The sequence below is a fragment of the Poeciliopsis prolifica genome, unplaced genomic scaffold (assembly GCF_027474105.1).
Source record: "Poeciliopsis prolifica strain line A6 unplaced genomic scaffold, Auburn_PproV2 SCAFFOLD053, whole genome shotgun sequence".
Classification (NCBI taxonomy): Eukaryota; Metazoa; Chordata; class Actinopteri; order Cyprinodontiformes; family Poeciliidae; genus Poeciliopsis; species Poeciliopsis prolifica.
Genome location: NW_026562428.1, coordinates 717498 through 739778, shown reverse-complemented (window position 1 = coordinate 739778; position 22281 = coordinate 717498). Strand labels below are relative to the sequence as shown.

At 41.5% G+C, this 22281-nt stretch overlaps 1 protein-coding gene across 3 annotated transcripts; it reads right to left on the bottom strand.

The window, feature by feature from the left end:
* Nucleotides 1-2378: 2378 nt before the first annotated feature.
* zgc:65895 (uncharacterized protein LOC393546 homolog) lies at nucleotides 2379-17596 on the bottom strand. Of its 3 annotated transcripts, none has more exons than XM_055059227.1 (3): nucleotides 15235-17596; nucleotides 5204-5255; nucleotides 2379-3723 (listed from the first exon to the last, which is right to left on the bottom strand). In XM_055059227.1, the coding sequence occupies exons 1-3, from the start codon at nucleotides 16962-16964 to the stop codon at nucleotides 3460-3462; spliced, it is 2046 nt and encodes a 681-aa protein (XP_054915202.1). In that variant the 5' UTR covers nucleotides 16965-17596; the 3' UTR covers nucleotides 2379-3459. The 3 variants fall into 3 exon arrangements, with proteins under 3 accessions (XP_054915202.1, XP_054915204.1, XP_054915203.1); XM_055059229.1 differs by lacking the exon at nucleotides 15235-17596 and adding an exon at nucleotides 7727-8009; XM_055059228.1 differs by lacking the exon at nucleotides 15235-17596 and adding an exon at nucleotides 5487-5834.
* Nucleotides 17597-22281: the final 4685 nt, after the last annotated feature.

The window sequence follows — 22281 nt, the reverse complement described above, 5'->3', positions numbered from 1 at the left end:
AACATAAGCATAATTGTTTACGGCGAGAATGAATGAAAGGTGAGACCGAGTTTCACTCTGGGCAAAGGAATGCAGCCGCCTTCCTTATAGTGGCACGGATGAAAAATACAGAACCAGTTCCACCAGTTGCACTGAGTGAAAACCATTACAGCAGCTACTTTGCTGAAGCGGTGAGGAGTGTTTGAAGAAAGGAGGGAGGTGCTGAGTGGAGGAAAAGGGAAAAGTGGAAGATGTAATGCATTAGTCACTTAGAGAGGCTTCAATATGATTGGCATCAATGTTACATTTTAACAAAAGCAACATTTTGTCACATTAAAACCACAAAATACAATAGATGCACTCAAATGGTAAACGGTGTGGATACAAATGTCCCACCATCCGGTGATATGGAAAATAAAGTGAGACGTTGAGAGTTCATGGACTGTATGAAATACATTTTCAGAACTATACTTGTCCTGTAGCAAAAACTACCACGTTAAATAATGTAATATTAATTGCACAACCTCTGTTCATTGCGTCGGAACGCTTGAGAACATTCTGGAGTTGGTTTTAGTTTCAGACTAACCCATCGGACCGCCCCACAGCCGTTAACCCCAAACAAACCCCCACATGACCCACACATTAAGCCACGGCTACTGTAACCGCGGCAGCAGACCTACTTCAGGAATGTCCACACTCAGACAGTGTTCCTCGTGTCGGCCTCTGGTGTAGCGTCAGATGACTCGCTCTGCAGCGGCGGCGGCGACTGACTCGGACTCAGGGGAGGGAGCCCTTATTGGCTGCATGTGTGTTTGCATGTGGAGCAGGAAACAAGACTCCTCTGGTGAATGATTTGATCAGATTGGTGCAGAAGGTATTAAAGAGGCTCTTTTACTGGAATTGGACATTAAATTAAACTATAAGCCCAGATTTACATGCTCTGGAAATTAGTATTATGTGCTTTAAGGTTTTCGTCTGCTTCCTTGACTTCCATCACAAAATCTGGTTTTAAGTGTTTGTGAATTTGGGATTTTTGCCTCCTAGAGACTCCGGGGTGACACACAAAGTGCCTCCTCCGGGCTTAGACTCTGGATGAGCTAATCCCCATGTGGAGCCCCTCACAGTTGGTGGACGCCTGCTTATTGACAGTCTGGAAATTCAGGCTTTAACCAGCAGGGTTGCCTGCTTTCTCAACAATAAGGAATACATCAACAACACGATGGGGGGTCACCTCATGTGGCTGTAAAGAGGATTTTTAGGGTCAGTTTTGGGGCACTTTGGTCTTTACATGTCTGGAAACACTGGTATGAAAATACACAAAGGAGCAAAATTTGTTTAACTTCCAAAGAGCAGATTGAGATCTCCGCTCTACGTGGATGGCGCGGCGCTGCCTCCAAACGTCGCCTACGCCACAAATAGATCCAGTTAATCCATGCATGATCCCCCTGCTTCTCAGAACATCCTGTCCCCAAACCAGCCCGCTTGACGAAAACACCTTTTGTCAATGAAATGGGATTTGTGAAAGTGCCATCTGGACACCGGGAGCAGGAGCAGCGTTTGATCCTCCCTCAGCCACCCAGACGGGCCGCCGTGGGGTCAGCATCCAGGATCAGCGGGGCAAAGAAATCACAGGAAGTAAATGACATCCCAACGGTTAGAGCGTTTGGACTCCTTAAAGTGACTTGCAATGACCTCAACATAGCCAAGCAGGAAGAGACGTTTAACCTAGAAGAGTTTCTAAAATTATCCCAGCTGCTGTACCTTCAGGTTACAATTTGGCCTTGAAATAGAATATCTGCTCCTGTGGCGTCAACACAGCATCTGACAAGCCGCACTGAATTCAATCTAGAACTGTTTTCTTATCTGCCCTGGAAAAGACATACATATATTTAGTTGCATAGAATGTGGCTTAATAAATCACATTCAATGATTTAAATCATGTGTTGCTTAATTGTAAGATTCAGGTGCAGCATTGCAGTCATTTTTGGCACCTTATATTAATCGCTCTGGTATATGAAACTAATTTGCCTATTTGCAGTTTTTTTTTCCATCTGCAAAAATCTGTCTTCATCTATCAATAATTTCAAAATCCGTAATTCTGAAATGATAGATTTTAAATCGAAAATAATTTTGTTTCATTCAAAATTAACGAATGAAACTTTTTGCAGGTATAATTCAAATACCTGAGATTTGAATTACACCTTTCAAATCAATTTTTGCAGGTATAATTCAATTTCCTTTAGAGTTGTTGAAGATGCTGATGGTTATGGGCAACAAGAATCTCCTGTAGCAGTCCGTATTGCAGCGGTTCTGAAGAAGATTGAAGACAACCACATCAAATACCTTGGTAAACATGAAGTTGTAAAACCTTTTTTAGTTTGAAAAGAGCAAACAGTCCATTATTATTTGATACTTTTTTATTTGAGGTGCAACTGTCTAGTGCAATCGAAACGTCACATTTGTGATGGGCTTGAAGGAACATGCACAATTCATGGACATAATTCTGCCAACGCATTTTTTCCTTCCCTCATGACAAGTGTTACATTATTGTGTTCAGCGCTCCAGTCGCACTACGAGCAACTTACACACTTGACTGTACAAAAAGACGGGAAAAGAAACGATTTAAAGTAAAAAAGGAAGAAAAAAAATAATTCCACATGTCCCCAAATAAAATGGTGAGAGTCCAGATTATTTGATGCAACAGCAGAGAGTTCATGCATCACTGCAGGAGAGACAGCATCTTAGTGTGGAGGTAAAAAATAAATCTTCTATTCCCACCCTGAGTTCAGACATCACAGGTAGTTTAAAACCTGGTGAAACCATAGATAGATATATATATAAACACACGCACAAACATGAAACATAGAAAAACTTCTATATATGTATCTATGGTTAGAAACCAGGCACTTGGCAGAGTTGAACTGGAAATTTAGTCTGTACAAAGTTACCTACAAACAGTCTTGTCCTATTTATTCACCTTTTCGGTTATTTATTTTAACATTAATTACATCAACAAGAGCAAAAAAAAAAAACACAAAGAAAAAGCACATCTTTATAATCTGTCCATGTTCAAATAAAAGCGACTTGATTCCATGTCCATGTTCCATGGGTGGGTCTGGTTGGGTGGCTGATGTTCACATCCAGGATGGCACGCTGTGTTCTCCCCTCGTTCATCACCGGGACGACAAAGACGATTGTCTGAAGCGGGCAGTAAAAGACGAAGCGGGATCACGCACACAGACACGCTCGCTCTGGTGCAACTCGAGTTTTTCAGTTAAATTAAATGTGCAACAAAAGAGTTTTCAGGTGAAGCCTCCAAATGACCTCGGGGTCAGTCTTTTAATGCTAATGTCCATTCACAGTAAGTCATTCCTCCTGCTCCTCCTCAACTTCTGTCTTCCATCACCTCTGTCCTTCATCCTGGGAGAGGAGGTGGTGGTGATGATGGGGGGGCGTTCTTTCCAGTGTGGGCTTTCCGTGTTATCCTGATGTGCCAGAGTTCTGTGCGGAGGGGAGGACCTGCGTGGGTCCGGTTGGGGGCGGAGCCTGGGCAGCACCGGTTGGGGATCCGCCTGTCTGGACCTGGGCCTGGAACTGAGCCATCTGCTCGGGGCTGGCCAGCGTCTTCAGCAGGTTGTTCTCCTGCTCCAGCTGCGTGTTGCGCTCCATCAGCTCTTTGATCTGCTCCTTCAGCACCTCCACCTCCTCGCGGACGGCGTACATCAAGTGGCTCTTCACCAAGTCCTGACGGAGAAGCAAACATGCTTTAACAGGCGTGGCTCAGAAATCAGCCTCTTTTTCATAAACCATGCTTTATTGCTCTGCATTTCACACAAATAATATGTCCTCATTATTTCACATTAAAGCCTCTGCCATCAACAATTTGTATTATTCTGCATAATTGCAGAACTTTTAACATATGGTATTTCTAATTGAAAAAAAATTTTTTTGCCTCATTTTAGCCATTTTTTTAATAAGTCGGATTCATTTTAATATGTATTTAAAAATGTAACATTTAATTTTATAAAAGGATTTCTCAGGATGCACCGATTGCAGTTTTCTGGCCAGTCTTTAAAAATCCTGACCTGTCAATTCTTATTTTGGCCTAAATTGATTTTTTTTTTGTGCCAAATATAGAAAGGAAGTTATGAAATTGGCAACGGCGGGTTGACTATTGCTAACTGCAATTGTGCAGACATGTCTTGGTGTGCTGTTTTGTTGGTCACACCTCTCATGGCAGAAAAATGGAGGACGTTTTCATTGTTAGACATTTGCAGAGGTGGACACATCGATGGATTCACATGTGAACATCGACTGATCTCCCAAAATGAAGGAAATTGGGTTCCGTTTATCAGCGCATGCTTAAATATTTCATTATTAGTCAGAAACATGAAGAAAATTTCTGGCTTGGATCATGAAGCATATTCAGAGGTTAGAGCGGTCCAGTCAAAACCCCTTAACTGCTATTAGATGACATGTAAATATTTTGGAGATGACATCTAAAGGGTTAAAGTCCTGATTCTTTAAGAATTTGACTTTTTTTCCTCCAACTATGACTTTAATACACATGCATGCCGCACTTTTCAGAATTCTATTTGGTTAAAAAGTTTGAAAATCAGGATGAGTTTTTCCTTCTACTCGACAATTCCCCCTGGTTAAAATGGGAAAAACATGTGAAGAAGTATAAAGGAGATTTATTAGCTGATTGCATCATTTGAGCATCATAATTGACCTTATTTAGTTTTTGCAGCTCTCAGAACTAACTATGATGTCATCAATGTGTTTTATGAAGATTAAAACAGAACAGTGTCCCGGATTATTGTCATGATGACCTACGCAGCGGCGGGATTTGTTGAATAATCTCAGCATCCCCTCCTCTGTGGACCCCACCCCTCCTGCCTCCTCCTCAGCCACGGAACAAAATGTTCCTGCATCGGGTTGGGAGGAGCCAACTGGCTGCCGAGTTATTTATACAGCATGGAGGGGAGGCTGCGGCTTGCCTGGCAACACTGTGCGTGAGAAACAGGAGGGAGCCACACTGAGCTCCCAACCAGAAAAAGTCCAAACAAGCAGGTGCAGAAACAAGCCGAACAAATTCTAAGCCCAGAAGAAAGGAAGAAAACAGGCACAGCGAACTGTAAATAGGCCAGAATCCAGTGGCAGCATCTCTCTGCATCACTGGACGGGTTACATAACGCTCATGCAGACAGGACGGCCAGCTTACCATTGCCTGCTCGATCTTGTTGTCGATGGCTACCACACTCGCCCCTGAAGAGCTGCGAGAGAAACAGAGAGCAAAACAGAATGATGTCACAGAGGCTGAGCAATGTGGGAAGAAATGAGTCTGATCTTAGCAAGCAGAGTCCTGATTGGCTGCTACTTTTTAAAATAAAATCTCTTTCTATGAGTGAATAATGAAGCCTGTTTGTTTCAATGGGGTCGGGTAAAAAGAAGTCATTCATTTCAGAGATTTGATCCAAAACAAGAGTCACTATGGCAGACATTACCTATTATCAACTGTGACTGTAGCACTTTCCTTTCCAAGCACAGAGGACAGAAACGAGATAGAGAAATTCCTCAGCTGACAAACACCAAGGTCCATCGCCACCGTGTAGCATTGGGAATTCATGCTATCCCACCCATTTAAAAGCCCCGGAGGTGGCAGAGCGGCTGGAAGAACCGGCAGTCCAGCAGTAGAAAAGTAGAAAAAAAGCGCATTATTTCTTGTGTCGGCCCCCCCAGCGTCACACCTCCGGGGCGACTGCAGCCGGGACAGAGTACACAAAAGACTGAAGCGACGGGTTGCTGCTGCTCGCAGCTCGGCTCCCTCTCCGGGTAATTCATGCGGCAAAACAGCGCATGCAGCTCCGTGATTGGCTGAGAGGGGGAGCTCATTAACGTAATTTATGTGCAACACAGACACTCCCACGTGTCAGAATGGGGAAGAAGTTGCTCATTGTATAATATATGTTGCATCTCTCCGCCTGCTTTACCAAGAAAAACACACATTCTGCTCTCAGTCTTATCTACTGGTTTTATCCCCAAATACACAAACGTTTGCAGGTGTAGTGATGTCTCCCCCTGCTGGCAGTATGTTCTAACAACAAAGAGTTGGGATTAGACAGACTTTCATCTATTTCAGTTTCTACACATTTTTGTCTAATGGACTCCGTTAAACAGTAGTCATGTCAGACGAATGTATCTGAGTTAAGAGTCGACAGCTTGACCACATTAAGGTGTGGATTGTTGGCGTTCCTATGGAAACTAGCCAAACAGCACACAAAGAACAGGAAGAACATTTTGTGTGTGCAGCTGGAGTTGAAATAAAGAGTCAAACTGAAACCGTCCCGCCCCTCTTTTTCACCCCTCACCACAAACACATCAGCATTCAGTCAGAGTGGGCATCTAGCAACTGGTCATTCATGCATTTCGTAAACTTTGAGTCACATCTGAGCTCATTTCAATCACCTGCTCCTGATTTAAGCACCTTATAGAGTTAAATCTGTCCGTAACCAGGTAGAGGCCAAACCTTCCAAGACTGCCTGCTGGTTACTTTACCACAACACAAAAACCAGCCAGACGCAGACTCGAAGCGCAAGGAATGATTTTTATGACCGCGTACTCGGTGTCGCACATTAAACTACCTGGTGGAAACGGTGGTCACATCGAGCTGGTTTTCATGTGACAAAACCAGGCTGATAAGGTTGAGAATAAGGGTTTGATGAGTTCACGTTGTTTCAAAGTTGACAATATAACGGTCAACATAAAGGTGGCACGCGGACGTAACAGACACGTAAGCGGAAATGCTTAACGGCAGCAGGCTTTATATATTCATGCAAATATTGACATGAATTATGCAGAGATCTAAGAACAAAAAGCAAGACATCGTCCCAGTCCTTTTTTTTTTTTGAACAGCAAGGAAATTGCTCACTTTTGATTTTTGATTGCTGTGCAAATTATTACACCTTTCACAATTGTGCTTTTGGAACATAATAAACAAAGCTTATTGAATGGATCCCTGATTTTACTCTTTATAACTATGTGTCTGAGTAGAATGAACATTGTTCTTTTATTCAGTAGTCATATTGACATGTCTCTGATAAGAATTTTTTATTTGTAGAAAACGAGAAATGGTCAAAGTAAGAAAGCAGACACAAATCAGACCTCAAATAATGCAAAGAAAACACGTTCACATTCATTTAAAAACAACAAAACTATTGTTTTAACTCTGGAAGACTTCAGAAATGAACATTGAACAAATCAATATTTGGTGAGGTTTTCTTACAATTCCAATCAAAGTCAGCTAAAATTTGTGGTTTTAATATGACAAAATCTAAAGAAAGCTTTTTGAAGCCACTACACTTCCATACAGATTGTTTGAAAATAAAAAGGTATGATTTGATGTTCGCTGTTGAGATGTAAGATTTATTAGCTAACCTCCAGAGGGTTTGTGATTCAGTTCTTTATCTTTGACAGTTGTGATTAATTGGTGCAACTGCACCTACAAAAAAATCATTTCAATCGCATATTTTCACACACTCAAAGAAAAGATGCGAAACATGTGCAGAAACAAGAACAGAGCGTGCTGGAAGGCAGCCCTCCAGGGCTGGATCATGCAGAGCGGATGGATGTGTATCTCTTGTTGCAGATGCAGGCGGGCGTGCGTTTCATCAAGGGGCTGCAGGGAACCTTAATACAAATATTTCTGCTTCGATTCCAGCAGCGTAATAAAAACAGCCACGGTTACCTCTTCAGATGCTTCTCAAGCTCCCAGAAGAGCAGCTTAAGGGCCCGGGCATTCTGGCCCCGTGCTGCTGTTCCTGCTGCCACCGTCTGCCCCTTCTCTCTCATTGATGCTCACGGAGTCACAACACCGGACCTAAGCAACCCCCTCCCCACCAACACACCACCAAAACAGACCGCAGTACCACCGCTGCCCCACCTCTAATCTGAAGAAGCTTCACATTGGGCAGCCTGAGCAACAATAGAACCCAGGATGGATGAGGAAGGGAGAAGGAGGAATAAGTGTGTGTGTTGTGTTGTGTGAGTCTGGACATATATAGACTGTAAGATGATTGGTGAGCAGAGAGGAGACCTAGGCGGTGATGTCAGCTTTCTTTCTGCTGTTATGTAAACTGTCAGCAGACATTAGACAGATCCATCCAATAGGATGTTCCACTGTTGACTGCGTCGCCCTTAAGCCCGCTGGCTCCCTCCGAAGAACACCTCCGCCCACTCATTAGCAGCAGGAACCAAACTTTAATATTCCCAGCATCCTCCACACACTAAAAGACCTCCAACAGATTCATAGACTCCCCAGCAGGAGTTCCATAGGTCCTCCTGTTGTTGGTGAGCTGAGCGGCATCCAAAGATGGCGACCTAGCTCAGGGTGCAACAAAAAGACGCACCCAACAAGAAACAGGAGCCAGTGTTGATAATTAACCTCATTAAGTGGAGGTCACGAATTCTTTTCTCCACTGTAAACGCCCACAACAAGGGCTCCGAGTGTTCATATTGAATGTTACTGTCAGGTTGCATTTGGTCAACCTTGCTGAAACCAACATGTCTGTACACATTGTACCCGCAGGTCTGGGGGTCAGTTTGCACATGCTCACTAAGGTAAAAAAAAAAGGAGGGGAAGCCTTCGCTCTGTTTGCCTTCAGCCAATTGCCGAGTAGAGACGGTTTGGTCAATAATGACGGAACGCTACGCGTCATAACTTCACATGCGGCACACTTGTTCAGCGAGTGACCCATATATTACATGAGCAAATTATTACAGCATACTGCATAAGAACACTGGACTCTGTGAGATAGCAAATGGTGGAAAATAGTTGATTTTGCACCATTTTAGGAGGGTTTTAACTCTATAAAGTGAACCTTTTTACATTTAAAAAGACACAAACCTTCGTTTCCTAGCATATAGCAACATTAGCTACATTTCTTGCATTTGCTTAAAATGAGAGAAAGAAATAACAGAGCCCATAATTTAAAACTAGTTTCAGAGGTAATGTCAAGTATTCGTAGATTTCAAATAAAGGATATGTTCTTCTGGAAACTTACAGAACACACACAGACTGCTAATAATTGCTCAAAACTAACAAGCCTGAACAAATATTATAAAAGCTGTTAATTATAGTTCGAAAATTAAACACGGCAATCATTTAAAATCTGCATAGGTAGTTTTGAAAGAATCTGTTCAGTGTATTGCTTTTTAACACTCAGGAAAACCTACAAAAAGTGTGTAGAGAAACACTGTATTTGAGAACTTTTCTGCTACACCCAACTGGGCTTATACAAGGATGGAAGTAATGTGGAGTGAAGAAACAAAGGAAAACAAAACAGTTAAAAATATGTTTCCCTTTAAAACAAGGAGGGAAGATTGAGAAGTAGGCGCCAATGTTTACAGAAAACCTCCAAGACTGGTTTTGTTCCTAAATGTACATTCCATGTTACATTTTACTCACATCCTTTTTTTCTTTCCATCAGTTTGCACGCTATGATGTGATTCGCCGATTTCCCTCCACATCACTTGTTTTTTAGCAGTCAGGAGGCACGGGCCTGTGCATGTCTGCGGGCCTGTGCTCTCTGTTTGTGTGCTTTTTGCATCATTTTATGTGTGCGGATGTGTGTAGGCCGGAATAATCCGGTATAGGCCTCTAACTTTGGCAGGGAATCAATGGCAATTGCACACGCAGGACTTTTTTTTTTTTTACTGAATTTGCAGAGTAGAAGGTTCAAAATTCCATGTTTGCAGAAGTGTAATTATTTGACCATTTTCAGACTCTGGTTCCAGAGCCTGAAAATGACACTGACAGCTTTATACCTGCTTGTGGTTGAGGATAATTCCCCTTGATTTTTGCTCAGACACAGACAAAACAAAGAAGAAGGAACGCCCTAAAACTCAGCCAGGTCTCATATCATCATAGACCTTGAGGGCGAAGCTCTTTGGAGCACAAGTAAAACGCTCCGCCATGCACGCAATGCCTTATATAACCAGCTTCTGGACCATTTGAACCATGAAAGGAGAAGATGCAGAACGACGCAGCTCCAAATATCAAACCTACCTCACTTTCCTGACAGATTATGCAGATCTCCCAGAATCTCATACACCATAGAGAAACAGACGGAACTAAAACCCGCTGAATAACCTCCAAATCCACCTTATACTTGACATTTAAAAACATTAAAGGAGCCTAAATTTGCTCATGCTTTTAAATGAATATTTTACAAGCAAGTATTACACAACAGCCTGATAACACGAGACGTTACTCGCAGTCACATGAAGCCTTCAGGGGGTTTCAATAAAAGCTGCCAGTCTAAACAGTGAGCATGTTCACAGCGGAGGTGGAGAAACTTTGCTTGAGGCTCTCTGCAGCGTGCCGCTTCATGCGGTGAGCTGACTCTCTCAACCCAGCTTCAGTTACTTTTCCAGATAACCACGTTATTCCTGGCAGGGCAAGCTGTACTTTCAAACAACAGTGTTAAGAAGCTACGATTTCACAACTGGAAAATTTTCCGTTATGTGGCTTCTGCAAGTTTAAAGACTCTAATAAAAGTTCAAAAATGGGGCAGCGGCCCCATCCGTCCGATCATGTCGATTTAGATTGCATGTAAAACAGAATTGCAGCTTTTCTTGGAAAGTTATGGGCAGGAAACTTAAATTTATAGCATTGAAAATATTTGACACAAGCAAAAAAAAAAAAAAAGTGCAGCTTGGGAATCTGAAACACCTTGATGCAATCCAACTTGATGTGCAATTGGCTGGCTTTTCTTTTCCTTGGCTCTGATTGGTTGAATCCCGGTAGGTAGTGCTAATTAAGACTGTTTCCAGTGTGCTCAAGGTATATTTGATGTTCGAACCACAGACGCCCAAGAAAAGCTAAATTAAGTCAATCTAAAACGTCAGACCTCCTCTTAAAAACCCATAACTGGCTATTTTATTAGTTCAAACACAAAAAATACATCAGTGGAAAAGCTGGCATCTACAGTTTTCTTACCGCTGCTCTGAGAGGTTACAACAAAACAAAAATAAATGGCGCTGATGCCATTTATTTGGCTGCTTCTCAAGCTGTGGTTTCTTTAAATATTTTGGATATAAAAAAACAGATTTTTTTAGGGAATCAATGTTTTTAATTCTGGGAATTCTGAATTGATTCAAAATGCTAAAAAAATTATTTTAAAATGCGTTTAAGTTGCACCTTTAGACTGTTTCAATAGAATAAATGATTTCTGAGTCAAATCGTAACCTTAAAAATCAAAATGTGATCACTAGTCACCGAAAGATTTTCATTTCTAATTTAAAATATTTGAGGATATTAGGTGTTCACAGGAGGGTGTGGTCCCTAATATTGCAGTATTTGAGGTTAACAAGAAGCTGTGGTGTTTTGTTGCAGCATAAAATAAATATCAGAATTTGTCATATCTAGTCCAATATTAATTAAGACGGAAATGCACTTCTCATAATATATTAAGAAAAGACAATTAAAAGGAAATGGACTTGCAAAAGCAGCAAATCTGGTCAATACAGAAAAACACAGTGTCCAATCTTTTGGTGCGTTTGCAGATTAAACTCCAGAGATGCGACTGGCAATCGAATGTGATACACGTCTACTTGGCTGTCGGCTTCGCCCAGCTTCTGCAGCCAGAAGCTGGGCTGGAAAAGTAAAGCGCACTGTTTTAATTGGAGGAATTTAAACTGCAGTAATGAAAAATCAGAACACCACGCAACAACTATGTCTGATCTTTAAAAGGTGGGAGAATCAACGTCCCACAGTCCACTGTAAGCACCGGCTTCGTCTTTCTCATGGAGGACGTTGCTGCTTTGTTATTCACAGATTGCGTGCAAAGAGGACGTTTCTACTTTGCCACAGGGCTGGTTTAAGGTCAGTGATTTCAAAGCATATTAAACAGCTGTCACCGAGGGGCACGATTCATGAGCTCCTGCTGCCATCTAGTGGGGAAACACAACTATGACAGCTGGAGAGGTCGTTGAGTTTGTGCCAGGCAGAATAAACGTGTCAAATCTGTTTAAGAGATTACTCAACTTGACTCATTGCTTTGAGACGACATGAGCATGAAGCAATAAAAAAAGAATTCACCAAGTGTTGGCCTCTTTAGTGTTGGTATTATCAACTCAAAAAGCTAAACTCTTGGCTTATGAAGAAAACCTTTTTTTTTATACCAGCTATCAGATCTGGAAGTCAAGACAGAAAAAAAAATAATAATTCAGGCGTGTCTGGGTTAGCAATGAATAAATTATGAGTCAGTAACCATACAACCTCAGGACTATTGTCTGTTTATAATAAATCATCATCTTAAGAATGAGCCGTGGATCTCTGCAAACCCAGAAATTGATTATTTAATGTTATTTAACAATAGCAAAATCCAACGAGTAGATAACAATAAGAAGGCACAATTTGGGCAGTCTAACATCTTTGAGTTCAGATTCATAGCAACTTCAACATTCCTTATTAAAGAAAAAGCAAAAACGGGCAAACTTTGGAAGAAATGCTGCTTTAACGAGAGCTTTTTGGCATAAAATAACAGTAAACTGAAGCTACGGCTTTTACAGCTCCAAAAGCTGAAGTCATATGTGTAAATAAGACCCATATATTGCGATACACCCAACAATGAAGTTGTGGTACTGCTGCTTTTCTAACAAACCACCTCTTTGTTAAAATAATCCTGTAAACATTGCAAGCCAAGATGGAAGTTTATGCTGGAAACTGCCAATTAAAGGCGTTAGCTGAAGAACTGCACAATGCTGCCTTTTGACTTAGGTTTCCAACTAGTTCCTACAAAGCATGCTGTTCAAAGAACCCATGAATTTCCTCTTTGCAAGCAGCACTTCAGATGTGACCCCAACTGTTCCTGTGCACCAAAAACTACCATGGAGTAACATCCAAATATTAAAAAAAACAAGATACCGCTGATCTTCTGCTCAGGGAAGCACAACTGCCAATTGAAAGCACTAATTAATATCACTCTCTTTTTAATAACTTACTGAAAGCAGGTTGAATTCTACGGGCAAGATCCTGCAGGAAGGACACAGCTGGTTCTCAGACTGGAAGTTGATATTGAATATTCAAGGTTTTTAGTCCCTTCAGCTCTTCCACACTTGAAAAATAATTCTACAACCAATTAGTTATTTTTTCCAACAATTATTTTAAGAAGCATTTTGGATTCTCATATCAATCACAGGTATTTTGAATTTGAATTTTTGGATGGAAATGGAATAATTATAATTAATAATTCAATTAAATTGCTGTATGTTGACATTTTTCTAGACTGCTCTTTCTATGTCAGAAATCAATTTATAAAAATTTGAATCCATTATGCAAATAAATCAATATCTACAAGTGATAGTTGAAATTGAATTTAAATTAATCAATTACATATTTATTACATCAATAAAAAAATAATATAAAAATACACACATGTAAAATGGTTGAAATACTCAACCTAAATTTAAAACTGTGTTGAAAATCATAATTACAGTGCATCACAAAAGTGAGTACACCCGTCAAATTTCTTAAGATTTAAGTATATCTTTTCATGGGACAATACTGACAAAATTACACTTTAACACAGTGAAAAATAGTCTGTGTGCAGCTTATATGACAGTGTAAATTTATTCTTCCCTCAAAATAACTATATATAGCCATTAATGTCTAAACCATTGGAAACAAAAGTGAGTAAGAGACTACACTCCTAAATGACCAAATTGAGTCCAAAATGTCGTATGACTAGATAGTGTTACTAGGTCTAAGGTGTGCATAGGGAATAGGTATGTTAAATTTTTAGTATAGCTAAAAAGAACTCTCTGATGATTTCAAAAGTGGAATTGTTGCACTACATAAAGATAGCCAAGGCTACAAGAAGATTGCCAACACCCTGAAACTGTGCTGCCCAAGATCATTCAGCTCTCTACAAAAGGGAGGTCCACTCCGAACAGACCTTGCGTTGGTCAACCAAAGAAGTTCAGTGCACATGCACAGTGTCACATCTAATGCGGTCTTAGAAAGATAGTTGCAGGAGTGCTGTCAGCATAGCTGCAGAGATTAAAGAGGTGGAGGGGTCAGCATGTCGGTGCTCAGACCTACGCTGCACACTACATCAGATTGGTCTGCATGGCTATCACCCCAGAAGGAAGCCTCTTCTGAAGTCTGTACACAAGAAAGTCTGCAAAACAGTTTGCTGAAGACATGTCAACAAAGGACAGGGATACTGGAACCAGGTCCTATGGTCTGACAAGACCAAGGTGAGTGTTTTTGGTTCAGAGGGTCTCAAGCATGTATGTCAGCTATGAGGTGAGGAGTACAAAGATAAGGGTGCATTATATTTTATTTACAATGCCTTGAGACCAGAGCTAAATGTGTTGATCTCATGCAAAATGCCACTTGTGGAAGAAAACTGGCACATCCCCTGAATACTCCATCCTGTGACACACAGTGCTGGCAGCGTATCGCTTTTCATCAGCAGAGACGGGGAAGCTGATAGCAAGAGAAACACAGATAAAAACAAAGCTGCTAATGACTGCACTAGAATGAGATAGAGGTTCACCTTCCTGCATGACAACAAACAAAAGAGCTTGTTTTCCAAAAACACTACGTAAATACATGAAAAATTTGTATTCATTTCTTGCATACAAAAATCCAAATAAAACATATTCACGCTTGTGGACGCTCGGGTGGATTTGTTTCTGCAAGAACAGGATGGAAACAAAGCACTGAACAACAGTACGACAATATGAGCATAAACAAAGCAGACAGTCAGTCTGAGACTGTCTGCTACAGGACAGTGGCTGATTCATGTCAACAAACTGGTGACAAACGCCTATCCAGATGCAAACATGCTCTTTCTGCAGCACATTCAATCAACTTTAGCCTTCAGTTGCACACTTTATCTTTGCAAAGCTGAAGAGTGCAAAGATCAGACGTGAATCTCCTGTTTGACCGGACGCGGGTGGTTTAGAAGCAGAGAAACAACTTGTGGCGTCTCTGTCACCTTTTCCCTCACCCTACATAACTCTTTAAGAGCCTGAAGGAATAAATAAAAATAAACACTATTTCCCTGCAGTGGAACAGCTTGAACCTGAAAGAGACGCAAACCGTGGCTCTGAGAGAAAGCTGTGACAGATGGGGGTGTGACCAGCCCAGCGCTCTGACCCTGAACAGAGAACTGCAGGCAAATGACACTGGATTAAATGAAAAATAAGCCCAATGTGTGATTAAAAACAAGACTGTTCTCTCACCTGTCATCCTCTCCCTCTGCATGCTGGCTCCTGAAGGCTGCAGCAGCCATGAAAGCTCTGGCTTCAACCGATATGCCCATGTGGCCCTCGGCGGCCCCCTCGGCGGCCCCCAGCCTGGGCAGACTGAATAGATCCTGGTGCTGGATCAAGAGCTTCTGGGCGTTCTCCAGCTCTGTGTTTTTGGCCAAGCTTCCTCCTATAGGAACATGGGCGAGGTTCGCCCCGAGGGTGAGCAGCGGCTGCAGGTCGGCTTGCAGGGCGGTCAGCGGCTTGTAGGGGTTACCGTGGAGGGCCACTGGGTGCTGAAGTTGTGTTTTTGGCAGAGGGTGGGGTTGAGGTTGAAGAGAAGCAAAAGCCGCGGGGGTCGGCGCGGAAACCTGACCCGGAATTGGAGTGATGCTGACGGGATGCTGCAATGGAATCCCTGGAACTGGAGCAGAGATCCCAGTATTCACATGTGGAAGCGGCGGCTGAACTTGCGTCTGAAAGGGAGCGGTTGGCTGGATGAAGTCAGGCTGTCTGACCCCTCCTGAGGGTGCAACCACGCCTGTGTGGAGCTGGGATGTGGGATAACCTCCCTGGGGTTGTGGATCCACGGCGTAGGGTAACGGCTGGGGTGTGACAGGAGGAGGCTGAGATGCAGCTACAGGTTTCTGCATGTACGTCGTCCCGGCACCCTCTTTAGAGGAAATGTAGCTCTGGGCAGTGGGCTGTGTCACCACCTGTGGACTGGTGAAGTCCTGGGTGGGAGGGTGGTATGGCTGCTGCGGGGCGGGAACAGCTAGACTTGCCCCGGCGTTTCCAGCCTCTGTCTCCACAGCCACGTCTATGGCTCTGGCTGCCTCAGGCGGCGTTGGGTGAGCGACTTCCTTTTCGTAATACTCTGTGCACGTCCATCTTCCTTTGCGGAAGGGCTCCAAGTTTGTGTCCAGTTTGACGACCCGGAAACGAGAGCCAGGGGCCGCCTGGCTATGGCTGGGGGGCTGGGCCACCTGCCCGCCTGCAGTGGTGTTGTCAGAACCAACGGCAGAAACATTAGAAGGTTTCACAATGCTTTGGATATTAGTAGTAGGAGCTGCAGCTCCAGCAGGTTTGGGGTTTTCCTGCACCAGCAGCCTCTGGATCATAGCTGGACTGGAGCTTGCAACTGGTGCAACGGGAAGAGTTGGTAACGCTTGGTCAGACTGGTGATGGTGAACCTGCTGGGGGTAGTATTGATGATGCACAGACCCATTCACCAAGGAGGACCCCTGAGCCACGTGGTGCAGCTGCAGAGGTTCATTTGGGGACACCAGTCCAGGGGTGTCCACCCCATGGAGACTGTTCAAGGTCTCATCTGAGGAGCTCCTCTCTGGGACTCCTGTGTCAGCAGGCCTGGATGCAGACACATCCAGCATCTCAGAGGAGGACAGGTCCTCCGTGTGGGACTCGTCCATGTCATCATAGCTCTCCGTGTCATCCGCTAGACTGTTGTTCCCACTGACGTTGATCTGCGCCGAGGTTACGCTGGTTATCTGGAAGCCGCTCTTCTTCTTCACCTGAGCTCCCAGCGCTTGGAGAGCCGTGGAGGAGGATCCAGCCTGCGCCGGGCTCGGGCTCTCCTCGGCGAGGTTACCTCCGACAGAAGAGGAGGGAGATCCGGACGCGCTGCTGCTGCCTCTCCGGTAGTGGAAAGCGGCTTTGCGGGTGGCAGTCCCCGGGGGCTCCCCGGCGTAGTCCTGGTGGTGCATGTTTGCAGTGAGGCCAATGAAGTAGACGGGTTGTTAGGCGACACTAAACAGCCTTATGTGACAAGTCATATGATTTGCGTCCTTCACAAAACAATACAAATTTAGGAAGACGTTGAAAATGAAGCTCTGCGGTGAATATGCACTTCCTTCTGTCAAAACACGCATCGATCCATCATTTTAAATTGAAACCAGTCTTTTAAATGCTTCAACTAAAATAAAAAAGCAGGACTTGTAGCTAGCTGCAGCTAGCTAGCAGCCTTTAGCGCCTCCTGAACTGTATATCTCTGTTTAGCTCCTCTATTCAAACATTTAACTGATATACATGAGACAATTAAGCAAATTCAAAACAATAATATTTCATATTTTTAGTTGTCCTCTGAGAGTGGAGTCTGTTAGCCTGCCTTGTGTCGCAGGAAAACCTTCGCATCTATTCCCTTCCTCCGGGACTAGTCTCGTCAAAATGGAAAGAAAGATAATCCCGAGTTAGTAACACAAGCCGTTTCCAGTTAGCAGAACATGGAGTCTGGGCAATATCCGTCTTTGTAATGGTAGAAATTGCTGGGTGAGTCCATGTCAGCGCAGCTTTCAGCGTCCGTCGGTGTTTGCTGTATCATTGCCGGTGAGCTCCAGAAGCAGCAGCAACGGTAGGACCGCAAACATTGCTCATGCGCATGCGTGTGGTGCGTTCAGGTCCCGAAATTGGATCGTGTTTGTTATTATTAACTATTGTTTCAGTATATATTTCCCTAAATAACTTGACCAAATTTACCATTTCGACACATTTCCACAGGATATAAATATTTTCCTCAATTACAAATTGGAAAATACATCTAATGTCAATCCTAAAAGCTAATAAAAATGCGTAATAAATAATGACCTAACACTGAAAGGGGGCATGAAGCTCTGGGTTGTGTTTATTTTTTTCTTTCTGGGAACCCACTGTTAGAAATGCTACTATAAACAGCAATGATGAATTAGGCAGATGAATATATATATATATATATATATATATATATATATATATATATATATATATATATATATATATATATATATATATATATATAAATTGCTGATTGCATACATCTTTAACACATTAATAATAATAACTTAGGAATGTCAGCTTGTTACAACTAAAATATTTAACAATAAATTCGTAAGCAGGTTTGACTAATAATATTCTTTATTGTTATATATGCTTTAGATTATTTTGTTGTTCTTTTAACTGATATGAACACATCAAACTATTATACTATCTTTACTGTACAGTTTGGCAGTTTCTCTTTGAATTGTTGTTTTCCCTACTCTTCATCAGTCCATTGCTTGGCTATTTCAGATAAATAATTGAAATGTGTCTCTTGAGCTGAAATCTGTCCTATGAGTTAATGAGGCAGAGAAAAAAAACCAAAACGTAGACAATAAATAATGGTAATTTATAACATTTCTTTAAAAAAAATTACCAAGGATAAATGTTTAGAATGTTAGAATGTGCAGATCCTCACACAAACTAAGGATCCGCTGTTTCCAAAGTTTCACTTTGGAGATGGCGGAAACTGGTGATGAAGATGGTGAGGTGTGAAATGTCAATAATTGTAGAAAAAATGCCTGTCTAGTTTCTGGTTCTTGTGCTCGTGCTTGAATTGAAGTAATTGCAATAGAGATGATTAAACTTTAGTCTTGTGTAAAACGTCTTTGCTGTAAGGAAGTTTAACGGAAGTGGAAGTTGATATTTTTAAAAATAAAATACTCCATAAATTGCCGTTAAAATGAGAACAGTAGTAGACCAAAGTCACGGGGAGCCGCACAGAAGGGAGAGAAAAGCTCCATGCATGCCTTGAGTTTTATGTTTGTAATTCATCATGAATCTCTCCCACAACAGAAATGTTCCTGACACCTCTTCATATATGACAATAACATATCTGATATAGTGGCAAGCTTGGCAACACACGACTTCCTTCATCCTAGTGCAAAGCAGTGTAGGGAACAGACTGCAGGCAGGCACTATATATGATGACTGACTTCTTTATGAGTGAATGACTAACTTATTTTTGGAAATTCTAAGTACTGATGTACTCATCCGCTATAACCTGCAGGGGAAAGTGGGTTACCCCCCAGGTGTTCACTTCTAACCCCCTTTCCAAACCATCAGAGTGTAGAAGAGGCACACTTTCATACCGCTCCCTCCCATGCAAGTTTAGCCGTGTATCATCATATCGTCTGAGGAAGGCGTGCAAAATCATAGAGGCATGTGGTGTTCTGCACAACTTGGCACTGAGCCATGAAATCTATCTCCTTTTGTTGCTCCCTTCATCCTCCGAATAACAACACTCACCCACAACTTTAAGTTACAAGGCTTAGTTTCAGTTTCAGTGAGACACCAGATGTCACCAGAGAGACATGAATGAAGAATACCTCATTCATTGCATTATGACACTTAATTTAGTCACCAATAGTGAGTATTAATGCTATGTCCAACTGATTGAACAAAACAGTCCAATCAGTTGGCACTTGATATTATTAAAGCAGCTTCCGAGGACATTGACAAAACTCCTCAATATGTCAGTGTCCTAGACGCATTTCATCTGAAGGCAATGACTTGCAGAACATATACATAAAAATGTGAACTCATTTTAAAAATTTGACTTAACATTTTAATATGATGGTGAATAGTAACCAAATATAAGCTACTGCTCACCAATAAATAGTTTCTGGCACATTCTTGTATTGTATCAACTTTCTAAGAATTAGAAGAAGAAATTTCCAAGCAATCTCTCACATGCATGGATTCCAGCATGACAAGCTGGTATACTTACCACTATACTAACGAGGACTGGTTATCATTTGGCCTCATCCCTTTTTGGATCTTTTCAATGTCCTCGGAAGCTTCATTAAAAGATAGCTGAAAAATAGAACCTCCCCGTCGGGGAATTGAAAAAAAGATCCTCCCCGTCGGGGAATTGAACTACGGTCTCCAACGTGACAAGCTGGGAAACTTACCATTATACTAATGAGGACTGGTTATCTTTTGGCCTCATCCATTTTTGGATCTTTTCAATGAATTCTTCAACTATTTTAATACTTGTCTACACTAATTAATTGTTATGAAATATAAGTGCTTTTGAAGTACTCCTTTAATGCTTAGACACAAGTAGGTAAATAAAAAAAAACAAAACGAACGTTAACTTTGTTTCAGTTCGTTACCAGAAAAAATGCTCGTCTCCTAGCAACAGCTCCTAAACAAATCCCTATTTTTGAAAAAATCTAGGAATTCTTCAACTATTTTAAAACGTGTTAACACTACCTATTTATTAAGCATAAGTGCTTTTGAAATACTACTTAAATGCTTAGATACAAGAGCTTCACAGTCTAAGTTTTACCAGAAAAGGAAACGTTAACTTGGTTTCAATTCGTTACAAGAAAACACGCTCGTCCCTTAGCAACAGCTCATCATCAAATAATGCTTAATGTTGAAAGAATATTGGAATTCTTACGCTATTTTAAAATGTCTCATCACTAGTTAATTATGAAATATAAGTGCTTTTGAAGTACTCCTTAAATGCTTAAATACAAGAGCTTCATAGTACGTAAAATTTACAGAAAAAAAAACAAACGTTAACTTTGTTTCAATTCGTTACAAAAAACACGCTCGTCCCTTAGCAACAGCTCGTCAACAAATGATGCTTATTGTTGAAAGCATATTGGAATTCCCTACTATTTTAAAATGTCTGAACATTGTAATTATTAATAAAATATAAGTGCTTTTGACATACCACTTAACTGCTAAGAGACAAGAGGTTTACAGTACGTAAATTTTACAAAAAAACAAACGTTAACTTTGTTTCAATTTGTTACCAGAAACACGCTCGTCTCCTAGTAACAGCTCGTAAACAAATACCTATTGTTGAAAAAACTAGGAATTCTTCCGATTTTTTGAAACGTTTGAATTCTCTTATTTGTAAAATATAATTGCTTTTGAAGTACTCCTTAAATTCTTAGACACAAGAGCTTCACTGTACGTAAATTTCACAAGAAAAGGAAACGTAAACTTCGTTTCAATTCGTTACCAGAAAACATGCTCGTCTCCTATTAACAGCTCGTAAACAAATGCCTATTGTTAAAAAAAACTAGGAATTCTCCCGCTACATTGAAATGTCTGAATGCTGTAATTATTTATGAAATACCACTTCTTTGGAAATACTACTTAAATGCTTAGACAAGAGCTTTACAGTAGGGAAATTTTACAACAAACAAACAAACGTTAGCTTCGTTTCAGTTCGTTACCAGAACGTATTAAAAACTAGATGAACAAAGGACCTCCCCGTCAGGGAATTGAACCCCGGTCTCCAAAGTGACAAGCTGGGAAACTTACCACTATAATAATGAGGACTGGTTATGATTAGGCCTCAACCATTTTTGGAGCTTTTCAATGTCCTCGGAAGTTTCTTTAGAATATAGCTGAAAAGAAGAACCTCCCCCTCTGGGAATTGAACCCCGGTCTCCAAAATGACCAGCTGGGATACTTACCACTATACTAACGAGGACTGGTTATGGTTTGGCCTCATCCATTTTTGAAGCTTTTCAATGTCCTCGGAAGCTTCATTAAAAGATAGCTGAAAAAAAGGACCTCCCCGTCGGGGAATTGAACCACGGTCTCCAACGTGACAAGCTGGGAAACTTACCACTATAATAACGAGGACTGGTTGTGATTAGGCCTCAACCATTTTTGGAGCTTTTCAATGTCCTCAGAAGTTTCTTTAGAATATAGCTGAAAAGAAGAAACTCCCCGTCGGGGAATAGAAAAGAAGAACCTCCCCGTCGGGGAACTGAACCCCGGTCTCCAACGTGACAAGCTGGGATACTTACCACTATACTAACGAGGACTGGTTATGGTTTGGCCTCATCCATTTTTGGAGCTTTTCGATGTCCTCGGACGCTTCTTTAAAAGATAGCTGAAAAGAAGAACCTCCCCGTCGGGGAATTGAACCCCGGTCTCCAACGTGACAAGCTGGGAAACTTACCACTATACTAACGAGGACTGGTTATCATTTGGCCTCATCCATTTTTGGATCTTTTCAATGAATTCTTTAACTATTTTAATACGTGTCTACACTAATTAATTGTTATGAAATATAAGTGCTTTTGAAGTACTCCTTTAATGCTTAGACACAAGTAGGTAAATTAAAAAAAACAAAACGAACGTTAACTTTGTTTCAGTTCATTACCAGAAAAAATGCTCGTCTCCTAGCAACAGCTCCTAAACAAATGCCTATTTTTGAAAAAAATCTAGGAATTCTTCAACTATTTTAAAACGTGTTAA

What these genes read in the sequence shown, in the direction of transcription:
- zgc:65895 (XM_055059227.1), bottom strand. Translation starts at nt 16,964, where the DNA reads ATGCACCACCAGGACTACGCCGGGGAGCCCCCGGGGACTGCCACCCGC. An exon ending in GCAGAGGGAGAGGATGACAG is followed by an intron (nt 5,256 to 15,234) that starts GTGAGAGAACAG and finishes TTTCTCTCGCAG; the next exon opens with CTCTTCAGGGGCGAGTGTGG. An exon ending in ACAAGATCGAGCAGGCAATG is followed by an intron (nt 3,724 to 5,203) that starts GTAAGCTGGCCG and finishes CTTCTCCGTCAG; the next exon opens with GACTTGGTGAAGAGCCACTT.